The 26,210-nt window shown below is 33.1% G+C and overlaps 14 protein-coding genes across 14 annotated transcripts; 8 read left to right on the forward strand and 6 right to left on the reverse strand.

The window, feature by feature from the left end:
* Positions 1 to 169: 169 nt before the first annotated feature.
* Positions 170 to 1,144, reverse strand: NAEGRDRAFT_50928 (uncharacterized protein; the record flags this gene model as incomplete). Its single annotated transcript, XM_002674387.1, has 1 exon — positions 170 to 1,144. The coding sequence occupies one exon, from the start codon at positions 1,142 to 1,144 to the stop codon at positions 170 to 172; it is 975 nt and encodes a 324-aa protein (XP_002674433.1).
* A 1,004-nt stretch (positions 1,145 to 2,148) lies between these two features.
* NAEGRDRAFT_70385 (uncharacterized protein) lies at positions 2,149 to 3,816 on the forward strand (the record flags this gene model as incomplete). Its single annotated transcript, XM_002674294.1, has 1 exon — positions 2,149 to 3,816. The coding sequence occupies one exon, from the start codon at positions 2,149 to 2,151 to the stop codon at positions 3,814 to 3,816; it is 1,668 nt and encodes a 555-aa protein (XP_002674340.1).
* Positions 3,817 to 4,107: 291 nt separating this feature from the next.
* NAEGRDRAFT_70386 (uncharacterized protein) lies at positions 4,108 to 5,221 on the reverse strand (the record flags this gene model as incomplete). The annotated part of the gene is made up of 3 exons (XM_002674388.1): positions 4,108 to 4,617; positions 4,665 to 4,825; positions 4,849 to 5,221. 3 exons carry the CDS (start codon positions 5,219 to 5,221, stop codon positions 4,108 to 4,110), a joined length of 1,044 nt encoding a protein of 347 aa, XP_002674434.1.
* A 941-nt stretch (positions 5,222 to 6,162) lies between these two features.
* Positions 6,163 to 7,814, forward strand: NAEGRDRAFT_70387 (uncharacterized protein; the record flags this gene model as incomplete). Its single annotated transcript, XM_002674295.1, has 7 exons — positions 6,163 to 6,275; positions 6,346 to 6,544; positions 6,586 to 7,021; positions 7,067 to 7,203; positions 7,255 to 7,446; positions 7,485 to 7,527; positions 7,570 to 7,814. 7 exons carry the CDS (start codon positions 6,163 to 6,165, stop codon positions 7,812 to 7,814), a joined length of 1,365 nt encoding a protein of 454 aa, XP_002674341.1.
* Positions 7,815 to 7,944: 130 nt separating this feature from the next.
* Positions 7,945 to 8,388, forward strand: NAEGRDRAFT_70388 (uncharacterized protein; the record flags this gene model as incomplete). The annotated part of the gene is made up of 1 exon (XM_002674296.1): positions 7,945 to 8,388. The coding sequence occupies one exon, from the start codon at positions 7,945 to 7,947 to the stop codon at positions 8,386 to 8,388; it is 444 nt and encodes a 147-aa protein (XP_002674342.1).
* A 174-nt stretch (positions 8,389 to 8,562) lies between these two features.
* Positions 8,563 to 10,293, forward strand: NAEGRDRAFT_80617 (uncharacterized protein; the record flags this gene model as incomplete). Its single annotated transcript, XM_002674297.1, has 1 exon — positions 8,563 to 10,293. One exon carries the CDS (start codon positions 8,563 to 8,565, stop codon positions 10,231 to 10,233), a length of 1,671 nt encoding a protein of 556 aa, XP_002674343.1. The 3' UTR covers positions 10,234 to 10,293.
* A 123-nt stretch (positions 10,294 to 10,416) lies between these two features.
* Positions 10,417 to 11,374, reverse strand: NAEGRDRAFT_70390 (uncharacterized protein; the record flags this gene model as incomplete). Its single annotated transcript, XM_002674389.1, has 3 exons — positions 10,417 to 10,458; positions 10,488 to 10,907; positions 11,033 to 11,374. 3 exons carry the CDS (start codon positions 11,372 to 11,374, stop codon positions 10,417 to 10,419), a joined length of 804 nt encoding a protein of 267 aa, XP_002674435.1.
* A 534-nt stretch (positions 11,375 to 11,908) lies between these two features.
* On the forward strand, positions 11,909 to 12,901 carry NAEGRDRAFT_50931 (cyclin box fold domain-containing protein; the record flags this gene model as incomplete). The annotated part of the gene is made up of 1 exon (XM_002674298.1): positions 11,909 to 12,901. The coding sequence occupies one exon, from the start codon at positions 11,909 to 11,911 to the stop codon at positions 12,899 to 12,901; it is 993 nt and encodes a 330-aa protein (XP_002674344.1).
* Positions 12,902 to 14,025: 1,124 nt separating this feature from the next.
* NAEGRDRAFT_70392 (uncharacterized protein) lies at positions 14,026 to 15,882 on the forward strand (the record flags this gene model as incomplete). Its single annotated transcript, XM_002674299.1, has 1 exon — positions 14,026 to 15,882. The coding sequence occupies one exon, from the start codon at positions 14,026 to 14,028 to the stop codon at positions 15,880 to 15,882; it is 1,857 nt and encodes a 618-aa protein (XP_002674345.1).
* A 460-nt stretch (positions 15,883 to 16,342) lies between these two features.
* Positions 16,343 to 17,092, forward strand: NAEGRDRAFT_70393 (uncharacterized protein; the record flags this gene model as incomplete). The annotated part of the gene is made up of 1 exon (XM_002674300.1): positions 16,343 to 17,092. The coding sequence occupies one exon, from the start codon at positions 16,343 to 16,345 to the stop codon at positions 17,090 to 17,092; it is 750 nt and encodes a 249-aa protein (XP_002674346.1).
* A 225-nt stretch (positions 17,093 to 17,317) lies between these two features.
* Positions 17,318 to 19,558, reverse strand: NAEGRDRAFT_70394 (uncharacterized protein; the record flags this gene model as incomplete). Its single annotated transcript, XM_002674390.1, has 1 exon — positions 17,318 to 19,558. One exon carries the CDS (start codon positions 19,556 to 19,558, stop codon positions 17,318 to 17,320), a length of 2,241 nt encoding a protein of 746 aa, XP_002674436.1.
* Positions 19,559 to 19,978: 420 nt separating this feature from the next.
* Positions 19,979 to 20,980, forward strand: NAEGRDRAFT_50935 (uncharacterized protein; the record flags this gene model as incomplete). The annotated part of the gene is made up of 1 exon (XM_002674301.1): positions 19,979 to 20,980. The coding sequence occupies one exon, from the start codon at positions 19,979 to 19,981 to the stop codon at positions 20,978 to 20,980; it is 1,002 nt and encodes a 333-aa protein (XP_002674347.1).
* Positions 20,981 to 21,113: 133 nt separating this feature from the next.
* On the reverse strand, positions 21,114 to 23,501 carry NAEGRDRAFT_80618 (ATS1 domain-containing protein; the record flags this gene model as incomplete). The annotated part of the gene is made up of 1 exon (XM_002674391.1): positions 21,114 to 23,501. One exon carries the CDS (start codon positions 23,499 to 23,501, stop codon positions 21,129 to 21,131), a length of 2,373 nt encoding a protein of 790 aa, XP_002674437.1. The 3' UTR covers positions 21,114 to 21,128.
* Positions 23,502 to 24,183: 682 nt separating this feature from the next.
* Positions 24,184 to 26,064, reverse strand: NAEGRDRAFT_70397 (uncharacterized protein; the record flags this gene model as incomplete). Its single annotated transcript, XM_002674392.1, has 1 exon — positions 24,184 to 26,064. The coding sequence occupies one exon, from the start codon at positions 26,062 to 26,064 to the stop codon at positions 24,184 to 24,186; it is 1,881 nt and encodes a 626-aa protein (XP_002674438.1).
* Between the last annotated feature and the right edge of the window lie 146 nt (positions 26,065 to 26,210).

The raw sequence follows: 26,210 nt of genomic DNA on the forward strand, positions 1-26,210 counted from the left end.
GTTAGGAAGAAGAATAAGAATTTTACACATGGAAAATTCTTTAGGTTTTACTTTAAATTCAGAGATGAGGCTACATGTAAATATTCACTTTTATATCTACTTAATGAGAATGGTCAATTTTCAGATGTTTCAATTAAATTTTTTGAATAAGTGGTTTGAGAATTATTTATCAATATTTTGATCTCTTAATATTAGGATAAAAAACACAATTCCACTCAGGATTCCAAGGAAGTGCCATGATGATTGAGTCAACAAATAATTTGTCTGAAATTGTTTCACCCAATCCCAAGTACTCTCTTACTTTTTCACTAGCTTTTGTTAAAATTAAATCACCTCCATCTGGTAGCTCAACAAAAACTGTACCTCTCTTTTTCGCTTCTTTTGTTACTGTCAAAGTCCAACTAGTTACACATCCCTCTTCATCATATGCATCATGGTCAATAGTAATGTCACCAATCTTGATTTGTGCCTCGTAAGAGTATCTATAATCCATTCTTGTCGATTTAAAAGAAATAATGGTGCACTTTCTGAATATATTATCTTCCAATTGTTTGGCAATAGCTTTTCCATGGGTTCTCTCCACATCATCCAAATATGAATTCCAAGCTGCCATTTTCTCCAGTGTTTTGGTTTTTGATTTCAATTTTGCTTTGACCAATTCCACAGTATTCGAAAGTTCTGAAACTGTTTGTATAAGCTTTTCTTCATATGAATTCAAAGTCTTTTTATCTTGACCTTTTCTGACTGTTCTTTCCTCTTCTTCATCATCAGATCCTTCATCTTCTTCATCTTCCTCATCAGCATCATCTTCCTCATCCTCCTTTTCATCCGATTTCTTTTTTGCCAAATTACTTGTTCGAACAAAAGTGGAAAGGTCAACTCTCTGAACTAATCTTTCCAAATCTCTCTTTAATCGACTAGAAAGAAATAAAGAGTGATTCTGATAGAGTGAATTGTACAATTCTCTACAGGTAAGAATAAAATTGGCTCCATCAAGAGTATCATCGAGATAATTTAAAATTTCGCTATGAATTTCCGAAGGTAATTGACAAATATTATCATCATTTCTGCCATTGGTCTTGATCAACTTCTTGGAGGGGGATGGTTCAGAGTTGTTGGAATCATCAGACAGTTTTCTTTTCATTTTTTTTTCTAATAAATGATGGATTTTGTGATTTGCAGGAACATATCCCGAACTTTGCGAATTTGATGTAAACCAATATTTTAATTATATTCAGTAAAATAAAGAAATCAACAAGATACTGGAAGGCAATTAAAAGCATGCTATGTTGCCTGTATGCTTCTAAAATGATTAAGCTATTAAAGATTGGGATTCGGATTTTTATTCAATTTTTTAAAATTCTTTTCTCCCTCAATTACGTATCATTGAAGAGAATGAATATTCAATGTTACTGTTACAAAGTTACACATCGAGTTCTGTGATAATAACTGTTCAATCCCGTAATAAATTAAGAAAGGAGATACTGGACTTTAATCAATACAGTGAATAACTCTTGTTCTCACGAACACAATCTTCTTCAATCCGCCTTATTTTGGAACAGTTCCATCGTGACTGTTGGCCTTAATTATAAATCGCATTGTGTTTTATTGGAAAATATGATTCTCTTAGTTGTAGAATAGACAATAGAGGTTCGTATCTTTGAACTGGTTGCTGTAAAAATTTCCTTAATAGCTAAATACCGTTTCCAAAACAATTCTCAAAATTTCGCTTTCTGGTGTCTGATCGCGATCTAATACTTGAACAATGAAGCGGGACTTCTTTGACCTTTTCAAAAAAAACGAACAAACACCAACAATAACAAGATTGGAAGTCTTGAGATTTATCGCCTTACTTGATAACCCTTGCGTGCATGTACCAATCAACTTCATCATCATCTTCATCATTAAAAGATCGTACTCTCACTCATAAAGTGCTCATTGAAAGATTGCTAAAAGGTATGTTATTTTGTTGTATTAAGGGTTGCTTATGTGATGAACATTGTTATAATGCTGCTACTGCTACTAATAATTATACAACAATTAATAACATCAGAATATTGCTCGCAAACTTATACCTTCAACGATCAACACATTGCCCCTTCATCACTTGTTGACTCTTCTTTTGCAATGATGCCAAACAATAACAACATGTTGTTTGGAGGAAATAAGAATGGCAATGGTTTCTGTAACAATTCCCTCAATATTAACAATCAACAGCAAACAAACAATGGTACTTCTTCATTTCCATCATCAAGTGGTAGTTCTGGACTACATCTTTCTCTCAATTATAACGAACTAACTAACATGCAGTATCCTCAAACCTATAATGGAAATAACATGTTCAGTTCATCACCACATGCAACAAACTCCATCAATATTCACAAGACATGCTACGATAATAACTTCATCAGATCAAATAACCAGCATCAAGAGAATATGATCTCTCCTCTTGATTTCTCAAACATGTTCAATGTACAAAATAATAATTCATCAAACATGAATAATTGCAACATGAGGAACGGAAATCAAATTTCAAACAATTTTCACATGAATCAAAACAGTCAACAACATGTAAATTTCAACGTGGTTCCTCAAAACTCAATGACTGGTCAATACGAACCACTAGTCCAATCATTTTCAAATCCATTCCAACTAGGTTCCGCAAACCAAAGAGTATCTGAGCCTTCCTTAGCCCTTGAAGATACTTGCATTTCCCAGTTTTGTAGCACAGAGGCCCTTAACAAGAGGAAGCAAACGTTATCTGATTTCCAATTACAGTCAAACAACTCAATCTCAAATACCATAGAGTGTTCTTCAAGCATATCTCCACAACCATTCATTGAAAATAGTCAAAATGCAATGAATTTAGTTGAGAACTCTTTCAATACACATCTTGGAACGACAAACAAAATGCAATCATCATTTCCTCACAATAATAACTGTTACCTTAATAACAACAGCAACGACATGCATTTTGGGGGAGAACATTGTTTTGATCCTTCAGATGATGCATCATCTAACGAGCATGTATCAAGTCCAAAGAGTGGAGGAAAGGAAAGAGTTGTTGCTTCAAGTGTAGGAAAGAAAGTGAATGGTAGATATACAAAGCTTAGAAAACAGTTAAGAACATTTGGAGGTGATTTCACAGATAACTACTTTGTTTTGGATATTTCTACAGCAGGAGAGAAGAGACCAATTAAGGGAGGAAAGAAGAGAAAGTCATCACCAACCGAAAATGAATCAGAAGAAGAAATATTACATAACAATAGAAATCACAGAAGTTATACCATCCATTCTTCAGATTATAACAATAATATCAAAATCATACCAGACATGCAAAACACATCTGATGAATGTGTAATTGACATGGACTCAAGAAGACGTTCTTCAATAGGACCAATTTCTCAATCATCAACCAATCCAGTCATTATGATAGATTCAGTCAACAATAACTCATTCAATCCTCCTCCATCCCTAATAATTTCAAACGATTCCATGTCGAGACCATACTCCACTCCAAACAATACCATTTCCCCAAGAAGCTCCAACTCTAGAGATATAACACCACAAGAAGTTGAACAAACCGACAATAGATCTGTACAGATACTCCTCTCTCTATTAATGAATTCGGTTAATCAACAACAAGCAACTAAGGAAATATCAATCAATAATGAATCAGTTCCACCACAATCCAATCCTCAATTCAATTTCAATGTAAATACAAGAAGTCAATCCCTTACCCCTCAAAACTTTGCCAACAATGAGGATTTTTCATTTTTGAACATGTTGATGAGACAGAACAACAATAAACAATAACAAATCGCAAATATCTACTTTTCACATCATTCAAATGTCATCACAACAATCAAAAAAAAATGAACGACACAGAGAAGATTGTCTTGATTTTGTTCTGTCTGTTTTTACCTCCTGTAGCAGTTGCTGTTAGAAAGGGATTGCACATTCACTTGTATTTGAACATCTTCCTGACCTTGCTTGGATTGATTCCTGGAATTATTCACGCCTTCATTGTTGGTAAGTTGTGTTGGAAATTAAATTTTATATAATTTCATAGCTTTTGGAATTTTGTAAATTGAATAAATAGGATATTTATCTATCATTCCACCAAATTACACCAAAACAATTCTCAAATGCTTCATAAGTCATCCAGAAACAACCATCATCTGTGTTTTCATGTTTGAGTGATTTTTTCACATCTGGATACTTGTCCCATTCTGAGCTATTATCGGACCATGGTCCATTATATTCAGTTCTTCCCCATGTATTTCTCAAATTTACTAATTTTAAATCATGTTCTGGGAATTTTCTATATCCAAGAAGTGAATAACCATGATAATTAACAAGACCTTTCGAGTTGACCAAATCAGATCCTTCTTCACCTGGCATTGTTGCACAAACTGGAACACTTGTAGCACTGTCTAATAACTTTTCAATTAAGGGCCAAAAAGTACCATTCTTCATCTTTTCTTTTGCCTCTGAATCTCTTCCTGTGAACCATTCTAATTGTTTGGCTCTACCACCAAATAGTAAAGAAAGAATATTCGAAGGGTAGATCAAGTGAGCATTCATCAGTGGATTTACCTTTTCATAATCTCCAACCTAATGTTAATTCATTGATTTTACAAGATCCAAAAGAGAATACTTACTAGTTTGGCTATTGCCTTTTCAATTAGAGATATCCACAATTCGCCAACATCATCTGAATGGGCAAACTTTAAACGACCATTTTCAGCAGGAAAATAATCATCTATGAGGAGAGTCATCTTCTCATTGTTTGGCTCTAAATTGAATGTGAGTGCATAGAGACCTAGTTTTGATCAATCGACTCACAATGAATGAATACTCTCCTTAATAGATTTGGTCTCAATGCTGCTCCACTTATACTTGAAATTAAAAAGCAATCACCCAAACTTCCTTGAATTGCATCCTTAACAGAAATATTCTTAAATACTGCCGGTTTCTTGAATAGGTCTTGTGCTCTAACACAATCACTTCTTGGAGGGAAATCCTCATCAACAAATTTCAAGTTTCTACTCTTTAGTTCACCAACTAGATCATTTACAATATCTGGTGTTTTGAAACCAATTTTACGAGGACCAATTCTCTGATTGGAATGGCTCATTAGAATATTTCTACAACTCGACTGTTTATCATCCTCTATACATGCTGGATAATCCACATAGGTTGCCTCAATAATGTACATGGTTGGTTTTTCTGTTACTTTCAACACATACTCAACTTGATCACTTTTCTCATCCTTCAGTAAGAAATAATGTCCACTATATGCAAAAGTTCCCCAAAACGTTGAAATAGGAGCGCTGCATAACCATGAGAAAAGTGATTTCCTTCTGTATCCACTCTAATGACATCAAACTTTCTTGTTGTATCATTTTTTATCCAAATATCAGTTTGATTATTCGAATCGAAGGTTGACTTGAGAGATTTCCAATCAATATCACTTGCGTTAATCAAATTACAAGTATGAATATTCTTTGAAGTATCTTCCTCAATTGCATTCTCAAATTCTTCCTTCCATTCTAATTGATCTTTCTCTTCCTCAATTTCATTACATTCTCGTCATCATCTGACTCTTCTCCATAAAGAACTCCATCCTTTTCCTTATCATACACAAACATTCCAGGCTGAACCTCAAAATAATCAATTGTCTCATCAGTTGGAACAAATATTGCTAGAATTTTCTGATCCCGAACAAGTCTCATTACAAATGGATGAGTGGCTGCTGTTTGTTGACAACACTTCTCTCCAGGATTTAGTGAAGGGTTGTTCCTTTCCATCATAATCCACCCATATCATTTGCACAGGTTCACCCACTGTATTATGGAAAACAATTCGACAAACCTTATCCCATCGCTTAGAACGAAGAAGTTGCATTTTTTTATTAGGGAAGAAAATTCTTATCTCAAGTTTATGTTGATGATGAATGATGTTGGGTGATATTGACAGAATTTACAATTAAGTATTATGCTTCTTGACTGAAACCTTGATATTTTCATAGGGAATACTTCGATTTTTGCTTCAAGTTCATGAAAGTTTTTTGGCGGTTGAATCTACTAATTAATTCTAGAAAAAAATAACATTACTCAAGGGAGGTAATAATTTTCTTGTTGATCGGAAAAAGTTGCAATGACAACACTTCAGTTGAATGGAGAATGGACAGATAGATATGGCAAAATTTGGAGATCTTCACAAAGTGGTAATACTTTTAATTGGGTGGAAAATACTACAGGAAGAGTGGCGTCAGGAATTGTTGTTCCTTTGAGTGGGGGTGTTCAATGGATTGTATTTGCAACGTATGTATTAATATAGTTCCGATCTGTATAAGTTATTTAGATTTGATGGAACAAAACATTTGAAATATTCAAGCAACAATGGAAATCAACTAATCTCCTCAGTGGACACATTTACTAAGGCTCCAAGTAATTCTTTTCCCACAGATTTTAACCAATCAATTATCAAAAATGTTCCCTTACTGACTGGGGCTATGTATCAAGATTATTGTGGAATGGTATGTTAACATAATTTGAGGATAAACAATCAATTACGAAGATTTGGAATTGTTCAAATCATGAGGGTGGTCACTTTGTTTTGAGTAATTTAACTGATGGAAGAAGCTGTGATGGATATGTAGTGTTTGATATTTACAGAAACGTATTCATTATTTATATTGTATTTGTTAGAAATGGTGTGGAAAATGTCTTCAAATCAGAAGCAACAAACCTGAACGAAATGGATTTATCTAATGGAGACTATTTCAGAAGAGTTGGTGGAAATACACCACTTCCTCAACCAGTAGATCCGCCTCTTCTTCCAACCACAACTCAACAATTACCTCAACCAACTCCAATTCAAATGCCACCGCAACCAACAACAAGATACTACAGAATTGGTGGTGGAAAAGATGGTGTGTCAACATGGACTAAATGGAATGGTTTACCTTGCCTTACAGTTGTTGAGGGTTGGGAAGTGGTTTTTGAAGTTGACCGTAAGTATCTTTATAATAACAATTTAATATCAACAAATCCATAAGAAAATGGAAATATTTCTGGAAGCAATAGAACTGATTACAAGAATACTATGTTAACAAAATACTACAGTGGGACTTTCAAAAATAATGTCTTTGATATATCAGCAAAATTCTCTGATGGAAGAGTAATATCATACAAGGTTTGTTGTTGTAAAGTTATGATAATTAATATGTTACTTATATTATATTAGGGAAGCTTAACAGGTAATAAGGTTCGAGTGGATTATGTAATTCTTACTCCTGGAAATCTTCAGGGAGGCACGATAGGCGATGGTGGATTCAATGTTGGAACTTTGTTCGAAACATCAGCCCCTCCATGTCAGCCAAAAACATATACTATTAATGGAAAAACTTATTGGAAAAGATATAATGCACTTCCCAGTGTAAGTAATTTGAAATTAAGTTGCTCACAAATTTAAAGAGTAGCATTGTGGATGGTTGGATGATGAGTTTTAATGTTGACAGTAAGTTCTCTCAAAATTGAAATGTTTATAAAATTTCATTAGAATATGGAAATATTTCTGGAAGTAATAAGAATGCTGGTCAAGCATTTACGAAAACATACAGTGGCACCTTAATTAATAATTTAATGGATGCAACTGCCAAATGGGATGATGGCAGAACTGCAACATACAAAGGCTCTATTACCAACAATACCATAAAACTTGATTTTATCATTACAGCACCTGGTACTCAACCAGGTCAATCTGGTGATTCAGGATTTAATACTGGAATAGTTACAAGTAATTAAAAAGAATTCAATCCAAACAAATCATCCGCATATTCTCCTTGTCGTAATTATCCTATTAATAATTTTTATTATTCACCGTTTACCTGTAACTGTTAAATGACGTTTAAGATAATAATAAAAAAATAACAAGATGAGCTTCTACCACAACGATCATGATGTAGACACCGAACAAGACGATCACAATCACCTCACAGGTGATGAAGTTATTTGGAGAATAATACAAAATGATCAGGAAAATATGCATGATCATCAAAGTGGTGGTAAACCTCCAGCCTCTAAAACATTTATGAGAAATATGGAAGTTATTTGGTTTGATCCGGAAGATGCAGAAGATGCTCAATATAAGGATGAATCATGTCCTATCTGTGGAGAGGAATATAAGAAGGGAGATCAGTGCCATAAATTAGAGGACTGTAATCACTTCTTTCATATCAAGTGTTTGAAATTGTGGTTTGAAAAACATAATACTTGTCCAATGTGCAGGAAAGATGTTCTCACAGATGACCCTGAATATGAAGAACAAAAATTGGATCCTTCCAGATTGAAGGATAACATCCACAGCATGTACATGTAAATATATCGGATATCACAAATTTTGTAAATAATTTAATAATTTGAACAAGTAAATTAATAGAATATGAATTACAAACTAGTAATAAATAATAGAATTAAATTTTGATAATTAAACATTCCGATTGTTGACTAATTTCATCAACTTCACCTCTTGCAAAAAAACTTATCAAAAAAAATGCTTCCAAAGAAGAGTACTACATTCTCAAAGAATGTTCAACCAATTAGTGATTTTGATGAAGAGGAGGAGGAATACTATCGAGAGGAGGAATATCAAGGACCAATAGATGAGGATGACGATGAAGAAAATAATTTTGCCTATCCCGATGATGAGGGAAAATCAAAAAAGCCTATTAAACAAAGACAACAATCAAAGAAGAAGGCTGTCAAATTTGAGGAAGAAAAACAAAAGAAAAAACCATCAATTCCTAAAAAAACACAAAAAGCTATTTTAGTGTTTAACAAACTTGTTGATGATGCCATTCAAAAGATTATATTTTCTATGGCTGATCAGGAATATGTATCCGATATTTATTTGGATTATGTTTGTCAATTATTACAGCCACAACATTTTGAAGAAGTTTTGGAAGAGAGAAATGCATCTGGTTTGTGTGGTAATCCTACTTGTTCTAATGAAATTGATGATGAATTGATTGGAAGAAATCCAAAGTATTATATTGATTTCAATAGATTAGAATTGGTGGATGTTTCAAGTTTTGCAAACAGATTATTTTGCTGTGAAGTTTGTAAAAAGAAATCCTTCCAAAAGATGAATGCTTGCAGTACATCAATTCCATATACTAGAGATTGTAAAAAATTACTTTTCATGCTTTTCCCTGAAATTGGAGAAGAAAGACTGACATTTATTTTGGATCAAGTGAAAGAATCTGTCTTGACAGATCCAAAAGCTACATTGGCTGTTAAGGTCAAAGAAAATGAAAATCCTCAATTGCCAGCAGTTGGTGCAGAAGATGAGCTTGATTGTGAAACAGATAATATTGAAGGATTCATTCCATCCTATTCAAATGATAAAATTAAGAAGGAAGTTAAAAGAATTGGATACTTCTTCGAGCCATGCAGTGACAGTGATGGGACTGGTGACGGCATTGATCCTTCTGAACTCAAATTAGAATTATTCCAAGAGTTGTGGACATTCTTCTCCAGAATGGTTACTAAATCCACTGTCCAATACTTTAAAGATCTCAATAACCCATCTCAAGAAGCAGAAACTTCCCAAGAAGTGCTACCAAAGAAGGAAAAATCAAAGATTGACTATAGTGAGTTAAAGGTTTATGAGGATATGTACAAGGAAATGGGCATTGATATTTCAAATGATATTGAGCAATTTAGGCCAACAAATGAAGAATTGTATAGTGAAGATGGAGGTGTCATAAGAGATGAAGTGCACATGGTTCGTTTCAGATTATTCTTGCACTCCCTTTATGAGCTTATTCCAACAATTTGTGACTCTATTGGATATACCAATCATTCCAAACTAAGACTTCAATTCGAGAAAATTCTCTCAACATTCAACTATGAGTATGCTCTTCCATCTTTGGACCTTAAAAGATTGAAAATTATTTGTACGGTAATTGTAAAGACATTAATGCTAAAAGATGAAGAATTCAAGCAAGATTTAATTGAAATTAGCGAGAAACCTATTGAGTTTATCATTCTTGGTCAAAAACCAACTACACCAGTTCAAACCAGAAGAAAAAAGATTACAAATGAGAAAGATTCATTACTAGAGAAAAGTACAGAAAATATCAATAATCAGTTGCTGAAAGAAGGAATCAAGGAGGTACAAATTAATCTTTTAACAGATGTTATTATATTTGGGGTTTACTAATTTACAAAATTACATTATTGTAATAAAAGCTCAGTAGCAAGATGAACATCATTACCTGCTTGTCGTAGAGCCATTTCACAATCTTGTCTCGAAAATCCCATTTGCATTAATTGTTGAATATTTTCTTCCGATGCATCTCCACCAGCTCTAATATTTGGTTGTTGATTTTGATTATTATTCAAATTATTCAAAACATCGTTCAATTCTTGTTCGGAAATTCCATCTCTTTGATTGTTGTTGATATCATTATTTACACTATTATTGTTGGCATTTGTTGTATTTACAGGACTTCCTTGAATGGTTTGTTTGATTTGATCTGCCAATGCAAGTACAATCTTTGGGAATTTAATCTTTCTATCCAATTTCAAAACTCTACACAAAATGTATTGATAAATAGTTCCAGCAAGAGCTCCACTAAGAGCTGGAACTAGAGTTTGTGGGAAGCTACTCAAAATTAATTGGACAAATACTACGTAAATTGTTTGCTTGTCAGTAATTGGAATCATATTAAACAATTTCAAATTGGCTGTTGATGGAATATCAATAATATAAACCAAAAGAGCAGCAAATAAGAATCCATAAGGTCCACTAATTAACATCTTTCTACTAGTCAATGATGACGTAAGAACATATTGCAATATGAAGGATGCATAAGTAGTAAACAAATAGAATTTCTATAATTATTATTATTAAATCAATTGATCACAATCAATCAATAGCAATAGAACCAACATATTCATCGGAATAATGATTATTCAATCCATTATTGATTGCTTTCATTAAATATAAAACTACTTACAGCAAACTTTTGTGATCCCCAATGCCTTTCAAACAAACGGAAAAAGTAAATTGCAATACAACCCAATAACAATTCAATATTAGTTGAAAAAACAAAATGTCCAGTAAATCCATATTGTACTATCGATCTAAAAACTGATAATTTAGGAGAAAAATCCAATCGATCCCTTCCGAGAAGAGCCTTCATAAAATTCAATATCACCACAAGTCCTAGTATAGATTTAGAAAATGGAGCATTTGTAAATCCTGATGTTGTTCTCAGTGAATGTTGATGTTGTTGATGCAAGGCTTGGAGATTTGTTGGTCGTTGTTGATGATTATTAGCTGCTTGTGGAGGAATCATTTTTTTCTTCTAATTGAACACGTGTATTATTAATATAATTATTAATATAATTATCAACAATACAAGAAAAAGGAGTTTTGTGTTTATTGTCCTTGTAAGACCGCTGATCGTATGGAGTTGCCTTCTTCATCTGCTTTGAGATTAAATCTTACTGATCTGTGCTCTACTACTGACCGCATGTTCTCAATTGTTATCACACCATTCATCTCATTAACCTCAAACCTTACTCAATGTAAACAACTCACAATCGGCTGCTGTTTCTTGCTGTTTGACTATTTTTTTCCCGCTGTTCAAAACCGTTACTCATTTTAAAAATATGATTTCTCATCAAGCATTGTTCTTCTCTCCATCACAAACTAGACCGCTTTTACCATCAATACAACAAAAGTAGTACTCCAACCACTTCAAATAGTCTTGTACTGCTGTACTCTTCTGTTATTGCATACGGAAGAGCAGTTGAAGTTGTTTTTAAAAGCAAGAAAAAAAATGTCCACAACAGCAATCTTTAGGGATGCACCTAATTCATCATCAACCATGATGGAAGCATCGTTTTCATCCTCTTCATCATCAGTAGCATCTCCATTCGCCAACTCTAGTCAGAAATTATTTTGGATATTTAAAGAAAAGGAGGAAATGATTAGAGTACGTGATAATGCTAAACTTCGGGTTCAAAAAGAAATATTGGATCTTCAAGAAAAGTATACTGATAAAAAGTTGGTTGCTGATGATCTGCTAACACCAGAAGAAGAATCTATTATTGTACAAAAATATTGTGGAATTTTGTTTGAAATTTCTACACAACTGGGTTATCCATTACACGTAAAGGCAACAGCTTTATCCTTTATGAAAAGATTTTATTTGAAACATTCTGTTATGGAATATGATATTGTATTTATGATGTTAACATGTATTTTCTTGGCAACCAAGACAGAGGAAAAGTTTGTTGCTCTTGCCAATTTTTTGGAAAAGGTGAATGAAATTGTTTCTGATGCTTCAAGCTTAACTACACAAATCATTTTCAAATATGAACTTGTATTACTTCAAGGATTAGAATTCCATTTAATGGTTTATCATCCATATCGTTCACTTTATGCATATGTTCACGATTTACATGATGTTGGAGGTGATGCTATTTATATGGATGCTCAAACAAAAATTACAGAAATTATCAAAATGACAGATGCAATCTTTTTATTTTCTCCTTCTGTGGTTGCTCTTGGTAGTTTGTATATGACACATCCAGATATTACAAAGAATTTTATTTCAAAAATGTTTAAAGAACAAGAGGTTCAATTAATGAATCAAATTAATCAATTGTGTGAAATGGCTGCTACACCTGTGGAAAAATCAAAAGTAAAGACAGCCGATAAGAAATTAAAGAAAATTAGAAAGTTCTTAAAACCTCAATTAGAAGAATTAGAGGAACAATACAGCAAACAAATTGCAGAAGAACAACGAGTAAGAAGAGAACAAAAGTATCAACACAGAGATAGACAACAACAAGAGGAACAAAGAAAATTTTTGTAAACATTTCAACTCTTTGGTTTGGAATCAAAGAATAAAATGTTAACAATTAATATCAATATCAGACAGCTGATTATTCACACATTTCAATAGCAATCTATCACCATAATATGGAGAACGTTTCAAATGATCAAACAATAGGTACTTCAATGAATAGAAAATAAGATCGTGTAAGCAATTATTTCCATGTGTAAATCCATAGAATGGACCATATAATAATTTCTTTGTTTTGTGTAGTACGAGAGAGTATTGTTCCTTCTGTGTTGGATGCTGACCTATCCATAACCAATCGTCAACATTTTTAGATTGAAGTTTGTTAATTGATGAAAAGGCCGAAATTCCAAACTCTAATGTTGTGTTGCATCTATTTCTTGATTTTGAATATAGATTAAGAAATTGATCAAATAACTCCACTCTTTTCAATGAATTTAACAATTTCACATTAAAACGCATTGAAGATCCACTACATGTTCCATTCTTCAAATATCCCAATTTAATCGATGCACTACTTGCTGCAAACATTATTGCAATCTTTTCTCTATCCACAAATTCTCTAATTATTTCACCAAGTTTTGAATTTTCCCAATCATGCTCAACTTGACCAGATTTCAATGTAAACAACAGCAAATCATATTCTTTTAAAATTGATCTGATTTTCGATTCGTTTGATTGACATAGCTCAGCTAGATCAACTTTATCCAAACTTTTCAGTATAAATTGCTTGTCATTGGTTGGATAATAGCAACATTGTTCCGATTGATGAGAATATTTGACATTTCCAACATGATAGGGTGGTTGTAAGAAACACATTAGTTTCTCTTCAATGCATTTTAGGAAGTGGTCGGAGTCATGAGTTGCTGAGAAGATGATCAGGGCGTTTTTCATGCAATTAGAAGGTTGGTCACTCTTTCCTAGTGAGATTAGTTTAACTTGCTTTTGTTTCGGCATTTTTCTAATAATTTATTTCATTAAATTGTTAATAATAGTTCCAATAATTCAAATTAAATAATTAGTTAACACAACAATAAAAGTGAAAGCTGTGAAAATGGCTATCAAACAATAACCATTTTAGTTTCCCATTCCAAATAGTCTAATTTAAACTATTTAAAAAAAAATAGACGAAACAAATGCCATTCCGAAAAGACTTTCTTCGTTATACAATAGCCAAAGTTAAAACAACCTTTGATGATAAATGGAGTGAACGTCTCTTTGTCATTACGAGAGAGGAAGTACTCAACACTTCCATTTCCATTGGAAGTCGATTAATTGGTGCTTCTTCATCATCAAGAAATTTAATGGGGGGTGGAGTTTCGAATAGTGGTAGTGGCAATAGCAGCAATAATACATATTTTGTTTATTCTGTTGAAATTTATAGATTGAAAGATGAGGCAATAATCAAGATGGCTATTGCTGATTATGAAAATCATTCCAATAATAATAATAATAATAGTAATAATAGTAATAATAATAGTGGAATGTTGAGTCATTCTAATTCGTTTATTGGTGGAGTTTCGAATAATGGTAAATTAATTTCATCTCTTTCACCAAAAACCAAGTCAACACTTCACAGGGATATTAAATTAATGTCAGCAAAAGAATTGACCAATAGAAACAATACTATTATATTGTTTTTTGAAAAACCAATTTATGTGAATTTTAAAACTGAAAGTGATTATGTGGATTGGTATGAATATGTTTCTAAAATTATTGGAAGTGAAGAGTCGAGTGTTAAGGAGGGAATTGGAGCAATTATTGAGAGTATTACTGATGCTTGTGTTGTGAGTGATGCTGATGGAATAATTACTGCTTTTAATACACAGGCAGAGAAATTGTTTGGCTATTCGAAAGAGGAAGTTATTGATAAGAATGTAAATGTGGCAGTTTTAATGCCAGAAAGTTATGCCAAATACCATCAACAAATTTTAACAAGATATAACAAACATAGAAATAGAACAATTATTGGAAAACCAAGAAATTTATTGGCCAAACATAAACTTGGACACAAAATGCCAATTATTATCAATGTTGGTGAAGTTCAAGACTCAAATCCTCAATCAAAATACAGATATATTGCCATGTTTCGTGATTCAATGTGGAGAGTTATTAATTATATGAATCAGGGAGCTAGTAGTAATGATGAGAGTTCATCAACAAGTGATATACTTCCAAGTGTTGCAATGGATCCATCATTCCACGATACTCATAGAAGCGCAGAGAAATTAAAACTTCAAATTCAAAAGAGGACAAAGACTGAAATTTCCAAATTTGAGGAAGAAAGTTTGAGAATGGTGGAAGAATTACTTAAAATGTTACAATCAGTTTCATCGACTATTAATATTTTGGAAACAGAGAAGGAAAGACTTGATATGTTATTTTGTGAATTACAAGAGAAATCAGTTCACACTGAACAAGTACTGAAAGAAGCTCAATCAACAAGTCAAATTTATCAAACCTATCGAAAATTGTTAGATAATTTCCTTCATTTTGACAAGATAACAGATATGGCACAGGATCAACTCTCTAGAGATTGTCTTTCTTGTTGGAAACAAATTCAAATGTTCAAGAAGGCAAGTAGAGCTTTTGATCAACAACAAAAATTCAAAAATATGGTTTCACATGCTGGAGAGATTACAAGAAGAGCTAGAACAAATTCAGTTTCATCTGACGCTAAATTGGAAAACATGTTCTCGAATATTACAAAACCAGAAATTATTTCATTAGCAGTTCAACTATTCGACAAGTTCTTAACTAACTATGAAAAGGGAGAGGAACCAATATCCAAACATCACTCTACGAGTTATACATCTTCAGTTATTTCAGTAGTCACACCACACGTATTACCAGTCATTAAGGGAGCACTTATCAAGTGGAACAATCAGCTATCGAATAGTGGAATTGATTCGACTAGTATTTCTCCTGAGCTATTCTATTTTGTTGAGAAGGATATTCTTGATTTTTTAAAGAATGATCCGATCAAAAACTAGTAATTGATATTGTAAATTAAATAATAGTTAAGATTTTCTCTAAAGATTTCCTTGGCAAATGGGGTAGAATTAGATCTCAATAAGCTAAATTAAATGTTGTTGTGTAACGTTGATTTGCATTGTTTCATGAAAATGAATGGCTACGGCCTGAGGTTGGAGACAACTTGGGAACCTGTGGTGCTGTAGTCTTTTATCTTAAAATTGATTTTCTTCATTTCGTTTTGTGATTGGAAATTTTCCATCAAAAAGAACTGGGGTTGTTTCACCAATAGAACGTGCGTCGTGCCTTACTTTTTTAACAAGAAACAACAAGGAATTTGACTTGTTGTTTCAGCTTTAAGCTTTTTGGAGTGATCAATAGTATAACCAATTTCTGGCAGTGCACTTTTGCTTCATTTTTTACATCTTTTTCTGTTGAACAACACCATTATATGATTCCGTTGACAAAAAAAAACAAACCATGCCAGCTGACCCACCATTAATTCCAACAGTGCGCTTTGATGTTACTTTTCCGTCTTCTGCAAGCTTAGTAACAATTAAGAATGTTAAAACAAAGAATATGGCAAGGTTTGCAAATATTCGGTCTGACTCAGCCTTTAAATTTAAAACTCTTCAAAAGGGGTTTCCTGACAGACACGGATATCAAGTGTTTGTACAAATGGAGAAAGAAAAAACCAACAAAGAGGAACTAAAGGAAACCAATTCTCACATTAATGCAATTGAAGATTATTTGAGGCTTGAAGGCGTGCACCATCATACAAACGGGGTACAAAAAACATCTGGCCTAAACATGGAGTGGGAATTGTTGACTCTAGACCATATTTCCTCTGTTGTTGTAAACAAGGAATATGATAAGTATCTTTCAGGGGAAATTTATGAAAAGAATTTAACAAAGATACCAGAGCTAGCAGAGATAACAAAAGAAGAAAGAAATGAAATAGTCCAACTAAACAAGAAAGAAAGAGCAAAGAATAGAGCTAGCAGTGAGCAAGAGTCAGACACAACAACACCAAAAAGAAAAAACTCATTCCACAATCCAATTTCAAAGAAAAGCAAATTAGAGAACAATTCAACTATTGATGAAAAGATAACAATGATGTCAGAATTGATAAAGGAGAACCACAAAAAGGTAGATGAATACATGAAAAACAACCAAGAAACGATGAATTCAATTAAGGAGCTTTTGGTTGTGTTGGTAAATAAGCAATAATGTAACATAAATTTGTAAATAAATGTAAATATAATAGCAATTACCTAGTAAGTAGTGTAATGATGTTGATTTGGGGGAATGTTTAGCTGTGCTGGATAGTTTACTAACTTGAATTAAATTAATTCATGTTTAGCTGTGCTGGATGGTGTTGATGTAATTAGTTGACAGGATAACTTTGTTCCCAACTTATCTGACCTCTAAGGATCAATTATTTTAATTTTACTTTTACAAATTATTTGCAGCATTGTTGCTCGATTGAACTTGATAAATTTCATGCCAATGTTGAAACTCTGATGTCTCTACAAGTCTACTCAATGTATCATTCAAATTAACAATAATTTCATCAGAGAATAATTCGTATAATTGGATGGCAGTGGATGAATTGGTTGTTGCATTCTTTTTCATTTCCATGAAGGAACGTCTGGTGTTGGATGGAATATTGAGCTCGAAATTTGAGTTGGCAGCAATGAAATCATCATTAATTTCATCAAGTATTGAGATTTCTAATGTGGAATTGCCGAATTGCTTTTTGAGTTGAGTAATTTTTTCAAAAAAGAATATATTTTCCAAACTAAACTCTTTGGAAGAAAATTCTTTGAAAATTAATTTGAAATTATCATCCTTGAGGAAATTTTCCAATTCTGAAAGGGTTTGGTGATTTCTCTTTCGTAAAATGGTGTGAAAAGTTTCGAATATTAATGCGAAACCTCCACACATGAAAATAAACAAGACACTCTCAAAGAAGAAATAAACTCTCAGATTCGAAGGGTCACAAACATGAATAATCGCCACAATCAACAGAAGAATCATGGAAAGTAAATCCACTCTTACCTTAAATGGATCATCATATTTCAGAAAGCTGACTAAACCTTTCGTCTTGATCTTTTTCCAATTCACAATACAATCCACAATAACAGTTGCAATTCCCAATGAACATCCCACAAGAATGTAAATTACAAAACTAATATTTGTAACTGAGAAAACTTCCTCTTCAAACATGAAAATGTCAAAAAACATGGCCATTCCATGAAGAGAAAAAACTACTGAGCTAATAGCCGAAAGTAGAATAATCAAAAGAATTGAATTCAATGGTGAAACTAATCTTTTCACAATTGATATTTGACCAATTTTCTTATTGACCAGAAGTGGATTATTAAGCAATGAATACAAATTTCTCAACATGTAAAATCTGACAACTGTCAAGACATAACTTGCAATAATCCAAGTAATGACAAACATTCGAATATAATTAATAACTTGTAAGCAAGCTTTGTTAAAATAATATGAATGAGTCAACTCGAAAAAGTAAATAGAAATAGGTAAATAAGGAACAAGTAATCTTCTCTTAAACGAATCCTTTAGGAAAAATCTTGAACTAAACAAGATAATAAAATACAATGTTACAATAATGAGAGTAGGAATATTCCAATAATCTTGATTGGCAGAAATATAATCATTACATGTACTCTCAGTGCAAAAGTGATATTGTGAAGAATAATAATTCGAATAAACATTTTCTAGACTAAACTGTTGAGGAAATGAAGAAACATTTAGGAATTGAAGAGTTTTTAGCATCATTTTGTCAAATGCCAATGAATCTGACGTGAAATTGACGGGAGAATTACCATAGGTAAGTAATAGATAATTGATAAATTCAAGATCTTGTGTTGTGACCTTTCCAAATTCGAAATATTGATTCAATGTAATTATATCCGAAACGTAGTAAGAATTTTTGGGATTAAATGTGGAATTTCCCAACATGAAGAAAGGGTACACATCATATTCATAACCTACATTGGAAGGAGCCAATTTGATTGGCAGAAAATCAGACGGATTGATCAAGGTTGTTTCGTTCCATTGACTTTCTGTCAGTTTCTCAGATGAAACTTTTCTCTTACCAGTTGATTCTCTATAATAACGAATGACATCAAAAAAATCTCCTGGTAGTGCAATTATTACATCAAAGTCTTCAAATACATGTCTTGGTCGACAGTTTCGTCTGTAGAATAAGAAAGGAGAAATCGAATAACTTTTTCCTTCGTGAGTTGTTTGTACATCCATGTCTATTCCATGATATTTGAGTAAATTACTAAACAACAACACTTGATGTCTGTCAATGCCAATCTTCAAGATGTTTGTGCCCATGCTTGTATTATTATTCCTAATGATACTTATCAAATCGTCCAAGGAAGATATACGAAACTCTTGGCTGATTTGATTCCATATGAAAGCAACCAAGTGTTGTTGAATGAAAACAATAGGAAGAGATGGAGAAAGATATCCTTTTCTAATATAGTTAGAATTCACATACGAATCATTCCATTTAAATTGATGCAAATTATAGTGAACTGACCAGTCCAAGACATCTTTCGAATAGAGTTCAGCTGAATGGATTAGCGCACTAGTTGATAATAGAAGTAAAACAACAACTTTAACCACATGTGTGGTGGCATGAGCTGTTTTCATTTTCTTAATGTTTCGTTCAGTTTACACATGTGTTTAATTCTCATCCTTTCTTCGACTCGGCTAATAGGTTACCAACAACAAATTGCGATAGAAGACCACAATTCAGAACCTTGACTGAATCTCAAAAAGGCAAGTACTCAATAGTGCATGTGGTTAGCAACGTAATCGTAGCATGCTATCTTGGACACATTACAACATTTTGAATGAGATTTAGGCTAATTGCAAAGTATCGCTTTTCTTCATTGGTATGTTAACCGCTAGAATCTCTTTTCTGGAAGTTGAAGCTCAAATAATCGACATTTCTATTGGATCAGAAGTTATACAAATAATTGTTTAGGCTAATTGCATGAAGAAGAGGACTGATGGTCTCTCTTTGCTATCATCCAAACACGAAAACGTGTGGTGAAACATTTCAAAAAAATGGTCAAACTAAACTATTTGATATTTGCAGTTCTTATTTGTTTGGCAATTGTTGTTTCTCAAGTTAGATGTGGTGGTCAAGATTGTGATCCTTCCAAGGTTGGTTCTGGAATCCATACTCTTTATGTTGAAGATGAAGAAATGCTGAACTCACTCATGAATAAGAAACATATTGTAAAGTTAACTAAAGCAGGAAGAAAGAATGTTTACAGAAAGCTTACTCGTGGAGGAAGAAGAAACAGCAAGATGTTGAGAAGATTAGTTAAAAGACAAGTAGCTCGTAAGATTTCCCATGAAAAAACAGAGAAGAGAGGAAGAATTGGTCATTCGGTCCATAATAAGGTTTCCAATAACAACAAACATGCTAAAACTAAGGTTTCCAACAAAAAACTCCATTCTAAAGCTGTTTCCTCTCCAAACAACACCAACAAGAGAGTCTCAGACGTTAAACCTCGTGAAACAAGAGATATTGGAAAGAGTGAAAACGAAAAACCTGCTCCAATCGAAACCAAGAAGACTCCAAAAGATGTTAACAATATGACAGCTCAAGAAATCATCAACCAATCAATTGCTACATTTGACGGTGCAGTTGGCCCTAGCAATAAGGCTCTTCCAAACAGAAGAATTCTTACAAGCAAGAAAGGTATTCTCAAGGAACAAGATGAAGATTACAAACGCCAACAAGAAAAACAAGAAATGTGGGAACCAATCGACACTTCTTGTGTTGCTTGTAGAGTTGACTGTATGAAAACCTATTCTCAAGTTGGTGGCAGTATTTTTGAATCATGCAAATTCCAATACTATTACTATGGATGTAAATATCATGACGAATGTTTTATGGCTACAACTACATCAGATGAGAAAATTAAGGGCATGCTAGGAATTTGTTTGTTGAGAAATGGATGTAAATTGAAGGGTGAATGGAATTCCTATGGAGTAGATGACGCTGTTACTGGAAGATTGCTTGGAAAACTTCGTGCATCCAATGAAAAACCAGAATAAACTGTATCATGTTTGGTAATGAAATGGAGAAGGAAAATAGTAATTAAATTCTTGGTTGGGAAAGAGCAGAAATGGCTAAAATCAAATTTTGAATAATTAAGGAAGATTCAACTATCAATAGAGAATACCTTAGTAAAAGTCCTGCTGCCTATTTTAATATTTTGTTGATTTTAGTACAGAAAACATCAGCTGTTGTTCTTAGAGAAAGAGATGATGTAGGTGGTGATCCAAAACAAGATCTATATTGGCATCTATTACCATAAAAGCCAAAATTACAATCACACTTGTCAAGTCCGTTGCAAATTCCATTTCCACTACAAACTAAACCATTATTGGCATAAATTCCATAACATTTAGAATACTGACAATAGGTACCAATTGAATCAGCACAATTAGAACAAGTTTCTGGAGCTATACAGAGTCCTCTGCCAGAACAAACTGTTGAATTGGAAGGAGAAATTGAATTACATGTATAATTGGAACAAGTCAAACCAGAATAACCTTCATCACATAGACAAGAATTTGGAGATTGGCAATGGCCATGTGAAGAACAAACAGAAGGGTCTGTAGAATTCACACCAAAACATGTATACTCTTCTCTAGTAACTATTGCTGCACGACCATCAGAACAAGCAGTCAAATATGGAATTCCATCAAAGTATTGTCTTGGATACAGTGCAGGTGTTGAAATTGTGGTAGAAAATCCTTGACTTGGATTTGTTTCATAAGCATTGTTAATTCCTGCAGTATACAGATTACCCTTTCTACTAATAATATAAAATCTTCCAGAATAATCACATATATCCACAACATAGGAATCACCTATTGGTAAACTAGGTTTAATTGGTGATCCGTAGACATAATAAAATTGTCCTGTAGTGGAAATTAGTAACAAGTTAGTGTAAAATCCAATATACATTTTCCTAAATTTGATGTTTCCATTCATTCTTACAAAAGTTGGCTGATTTTCTAATCCACTATTTGAAATAAATCTCTCAGACCCTCCATTCCTACCACATCCATACACGTTTCCTCTATCTGTTAAAAGGAAAACATTATTCTGACCTGCCCTAATGTCAACAATTTGTTCATCAGGAGTTAAGAAGGAAGTGGTATTAATTTGAGTAAAGGAAGTGAAGGTACTTGTGGGTGCAGAGCTTCCTAATCCCATCTGATAATAATTGTTTGCACCAATTCCCCACAATGTATCATTGTTAAATAGTACATAAGTATTTGCACTACCAACAGCTACCTTTTTTACATCATTTGCAAATAATACTGGACTATTGATGTTCGAAGATACTCCATTAAATGCTGAAGAAAGACCCCAACCATACACTTCTCCACTATTTGTAAATGCTATGGCAGTATTATGTCTGATATCTATTGTTGAAATGTCTTTGTCTACAAAGGTTTGAGGGGCACTTTTTGGTGTCAATGATGGAACTCCAAAATTCAAACTATTACTACAATCTCCCCAATAATCTAGAGCATTGAAATTTCCTGTTTCATTGTGTAACTTAGAGAAAACAAACATACACGATATTCCACCAACGATTTTAGAGACTGTGACATTTCCAGAGGCAAATGACGAAATTGAAAGCTTTCTTGGATATCTAATAGCACGTTCCTCTCCCAAAGTCAACACGGAAGCGGTATTGCTAGTTCCCCAAACATTCACTGATCCATCTGAGGTTATTGTCAAACCATGCACATTTGAAATTCTTGCCATAATTACTTGAGCATCATTTACCATGGTGACCTTATCGTAATTTGGTGTTGAGCTATGTCCAAGAAAATTAACATAACCCCACGAAACCATGTAGCCAGAGTTGAGTAAACATGCTGACGAATATCCAGCAGCAAAGCACTCTGTGGTATTTTCAGTAATATTAATTCTCGTTGGGACATAGATTGATGTTATTGAGGAGTCTGGATATGATTGCTTGTAGGTATTATCTCCAAAACCATAAACATCTCCACTATCCAATGTGACCAATGCATGTCCATATCCAAACACTACTCTTATCACTTTGGACGGAAGTAAAGTCACAGGTTGTGGAAACTCACTTGTAGCATTGACTGTTGAGTTCCAACCTAACAATCCATAATAATTACTTCCCCATGTCCATAAAACACCATTTATATCAATGGCACCAGCTGCAGTTCTTCCAACTTCAGCATTACCTGGTCTTTGACCAGATGAAATTGTTGTAATATTTCTGAGTGATGGAATCATGTAGGGAATATATTCACTATTACTAAGTGGAGTACCTCTTAACCCAAGATTATGACATCCATAACTAAATACATGTCCATAATTGGTTACTGCAAATATTGTTTCACATGTATAGTATCCACCAATCGCCACAGATACAAACTTGACATTTGTTAAAATTTGGGAAGTGTCTGGATCTGTGTATTGAGTGAAAGAGAATAATCTTGCCCAAATGCCTCCTGTGTTATGATAATAAACCCATCCATCACTTGTCAATATTATACATGAACGAATACAGCTCATGTATGCTATCTTTCTACTACTTGAAAATGGATTACTGGCCTTACCAGCATCAGTGTAAATGTAAATTAATTCTATGGATTATTTCAAAAGGGATTACAAACTAAACTAACTTAAATCTTACCTGGTTCTGACATGATTGCAGGAGGATTGAGCACTGCAGCTTGTCCATTTTCATTACTACCAGACACAAATACATATTGTCCTAGAGAATTATTAGTTGTTGTGTTGTAATATTCTAAAATATAAAACATGGCATGATGATGATTGACCAATTGTTGAACACTGTGTGAAACATCAAATCTTTCAATGCCACTCGCTAATTTCCATGATTCCGTACTATTTACCAGTAATTTCTGTAGGATTGTATTAGAAATTGGATAGGTTGATGTTGGTACTGTTAATGCACCAAAACCATTGCTATTAAAATCTCCAAATGTATAGAGGTTTTTGCTGTTGATTACGTCTTGCGCTTCTACTTGTGTTAATATTACTGCATAATGTATTACTAAACAGGACAACAGAATTATAAAACAATAAATTCGTGATGATGAATTGACTGCTGCAGAAAGTGTTAACATCTTTTTTTTTGTCTATTGATTATGATGCCTTGACAGAATCAATCTTTTACGGTGAAATTCAGTGATAAAGATCTTGCACTTGCCATTTGTGGTAGGTGAGCATGTTAAAGAAAATCAAGGGTTGTAAAGTATTTGGGAAGGTAGAAATCTGAAGAATAGCTCAATTTCATTCTCTTGAAGAGTAGGTCCTTAATATATTCAGCTTGCATTGTATCCAGTGATTCAAGTGAAAAATATCCACATTGTTTTAGAGCTTCAAGTTCTAGAGTTTCATCAGTAAACCTTGAGTAATGGTATAAAAATCCACATGACCGAACAGCTCTCAGGTTGAATTCCCAATCTTCCATAATTTCGTGTGGTACAAATGAATAAAATTGAAATGCTGTTTCAAATTTGTTAATGCATGATAATACTATTTCAGGATCTGATTTAACTTTCAAAGCCAAATGTTGAATCAAATATGTATTCTTCTTACAAACTTCCACAACAGTTTGCTTATCTTTTTCATATATAGCTTGTTGAATCTGATGATCAATATAGTCAAAGTAGTTTGGGTATTTTTGCATAACTTCAATGAGCAGATCTATCAGTTCAATTTGCATCTCAGAGGATGAATAAATTAAAGAAACTGGGTGTTTTCTGATGAGGTCTAATTGTTTCTCTGGTGGAAAACATTCAATTAGTGATGGATGATTATTTAACATTTCATCGACCAAAGCTTCTTCTTCCAAAAAGTGTGGTGGAATAATTTCCAGCCAACCATCATTACACCTATCGTTAGATAACAGAGCTCTCACGAATTCTCTATCATTTTTCATATATTCTGGCACTTCTATATCAGTAATTTTTCTACATTTTTGTGCCATGAATAATAGAATATCCTTGTCTTGCTTGAGTTGTGGAGAAATAAACTCATAATTTTCAATATCAACTCTTAAAGATATCAATATTAATTCCTTATCATTACGTAATTTTTCATTCAGTAAATCCACGAAAAGACAGTCATACGGCTTATTCTCACAAATTATTTGTAAAGCGTCCATAATAAATTCTCTATTACTTCCAAGCTCTGAGCATTCTAAAGTTTTACGCAACTTTGGATCTATTGATAAATATCTCAAGCAAAATTCTGGATCTGATTTCAACTTAATGGAAGCCAAACTGAATATACAATGATCAATTTCAATAAGTTTCAAAACAAATTCTGGATCTTCCATCAGGCTCTTATGCGCAAATTGAAAACTCTGTGACTTGGAAATACAAGCCTTTTCAACTATTTCCTTATCTTTTCTGAAAGATTCATCTGCAAATTCAAGACTCAAGCCATCATTAATAACAGCACATAAAGTAATTTCTCTATCGAGTTTCAACTGATCAGAAATAAATTTCAAACAATAGCCATTGGTTTTAAGTACTTGTATCATTTTACACTTGTCATTCCTTATTTCAAATGGGAGGTCTTCAAATTTTGAGTTTTTGTAGGGATCTTCAATATGATAACCTAGTATATCTATATCATTAACAGCCAAAAAAACATGCTTATTTTCTTGTAACACTTTCTTAAACCATTCTTCATTGTACAATAATGATTCATCTGCACTTTCAATGGAATAAATCGATTTCTGAACAGCTTTTGACATGAAATCTTCAGATTTCAATAGGTCTTCATCAACTCCGCAAAGATATCTATGATCCGACTCCACAATTTCTAGAATAAACTCAATATCACTAGCAAGTTTATCTGCTAGAAATTCCAAAACATGGAATGTTTGAAACTTTGACTTTAACATTGCTCTTACAATTTCCTTGTCTCCTCTCAATTCTTCACTTCCTGCAGCAAACATGCCATTATAAACAGAGATTAGTCTCAATAGTAATTCTCTATCTTTTACACAAACAGCTTCTAATGGAATAAAGTTAATGATAGTATCTCCACTATCAACCCAAAATCTATCACAATACTTTTCCATAATTTCAGCAAACATTATACCATCCCGTATCAATTCAATAGGACAAAACACAGGAAGTGTAGAAGAGGTTTTTACATGAAAATCAACATATTCCAAATATCTACTTTTCGATTCTATAAATTTCCGCATATTTTGTGATTGTCTTTTAAATTTTCTAGTTA

This window comes from Naegleria gruberi, assembly GCF_000004985.1.
Source record: "Naegleria gruberi genomic scaffold NAEGRscaffold_40, whole genome shotgun sequence".
Classification (NCBI taxonomy): domain Eukaryota; phylum Heterolobosea; class Eutetramitea; order Acrasida; family Naegleriidae; genus Naegleria; species Naegleria gruberi.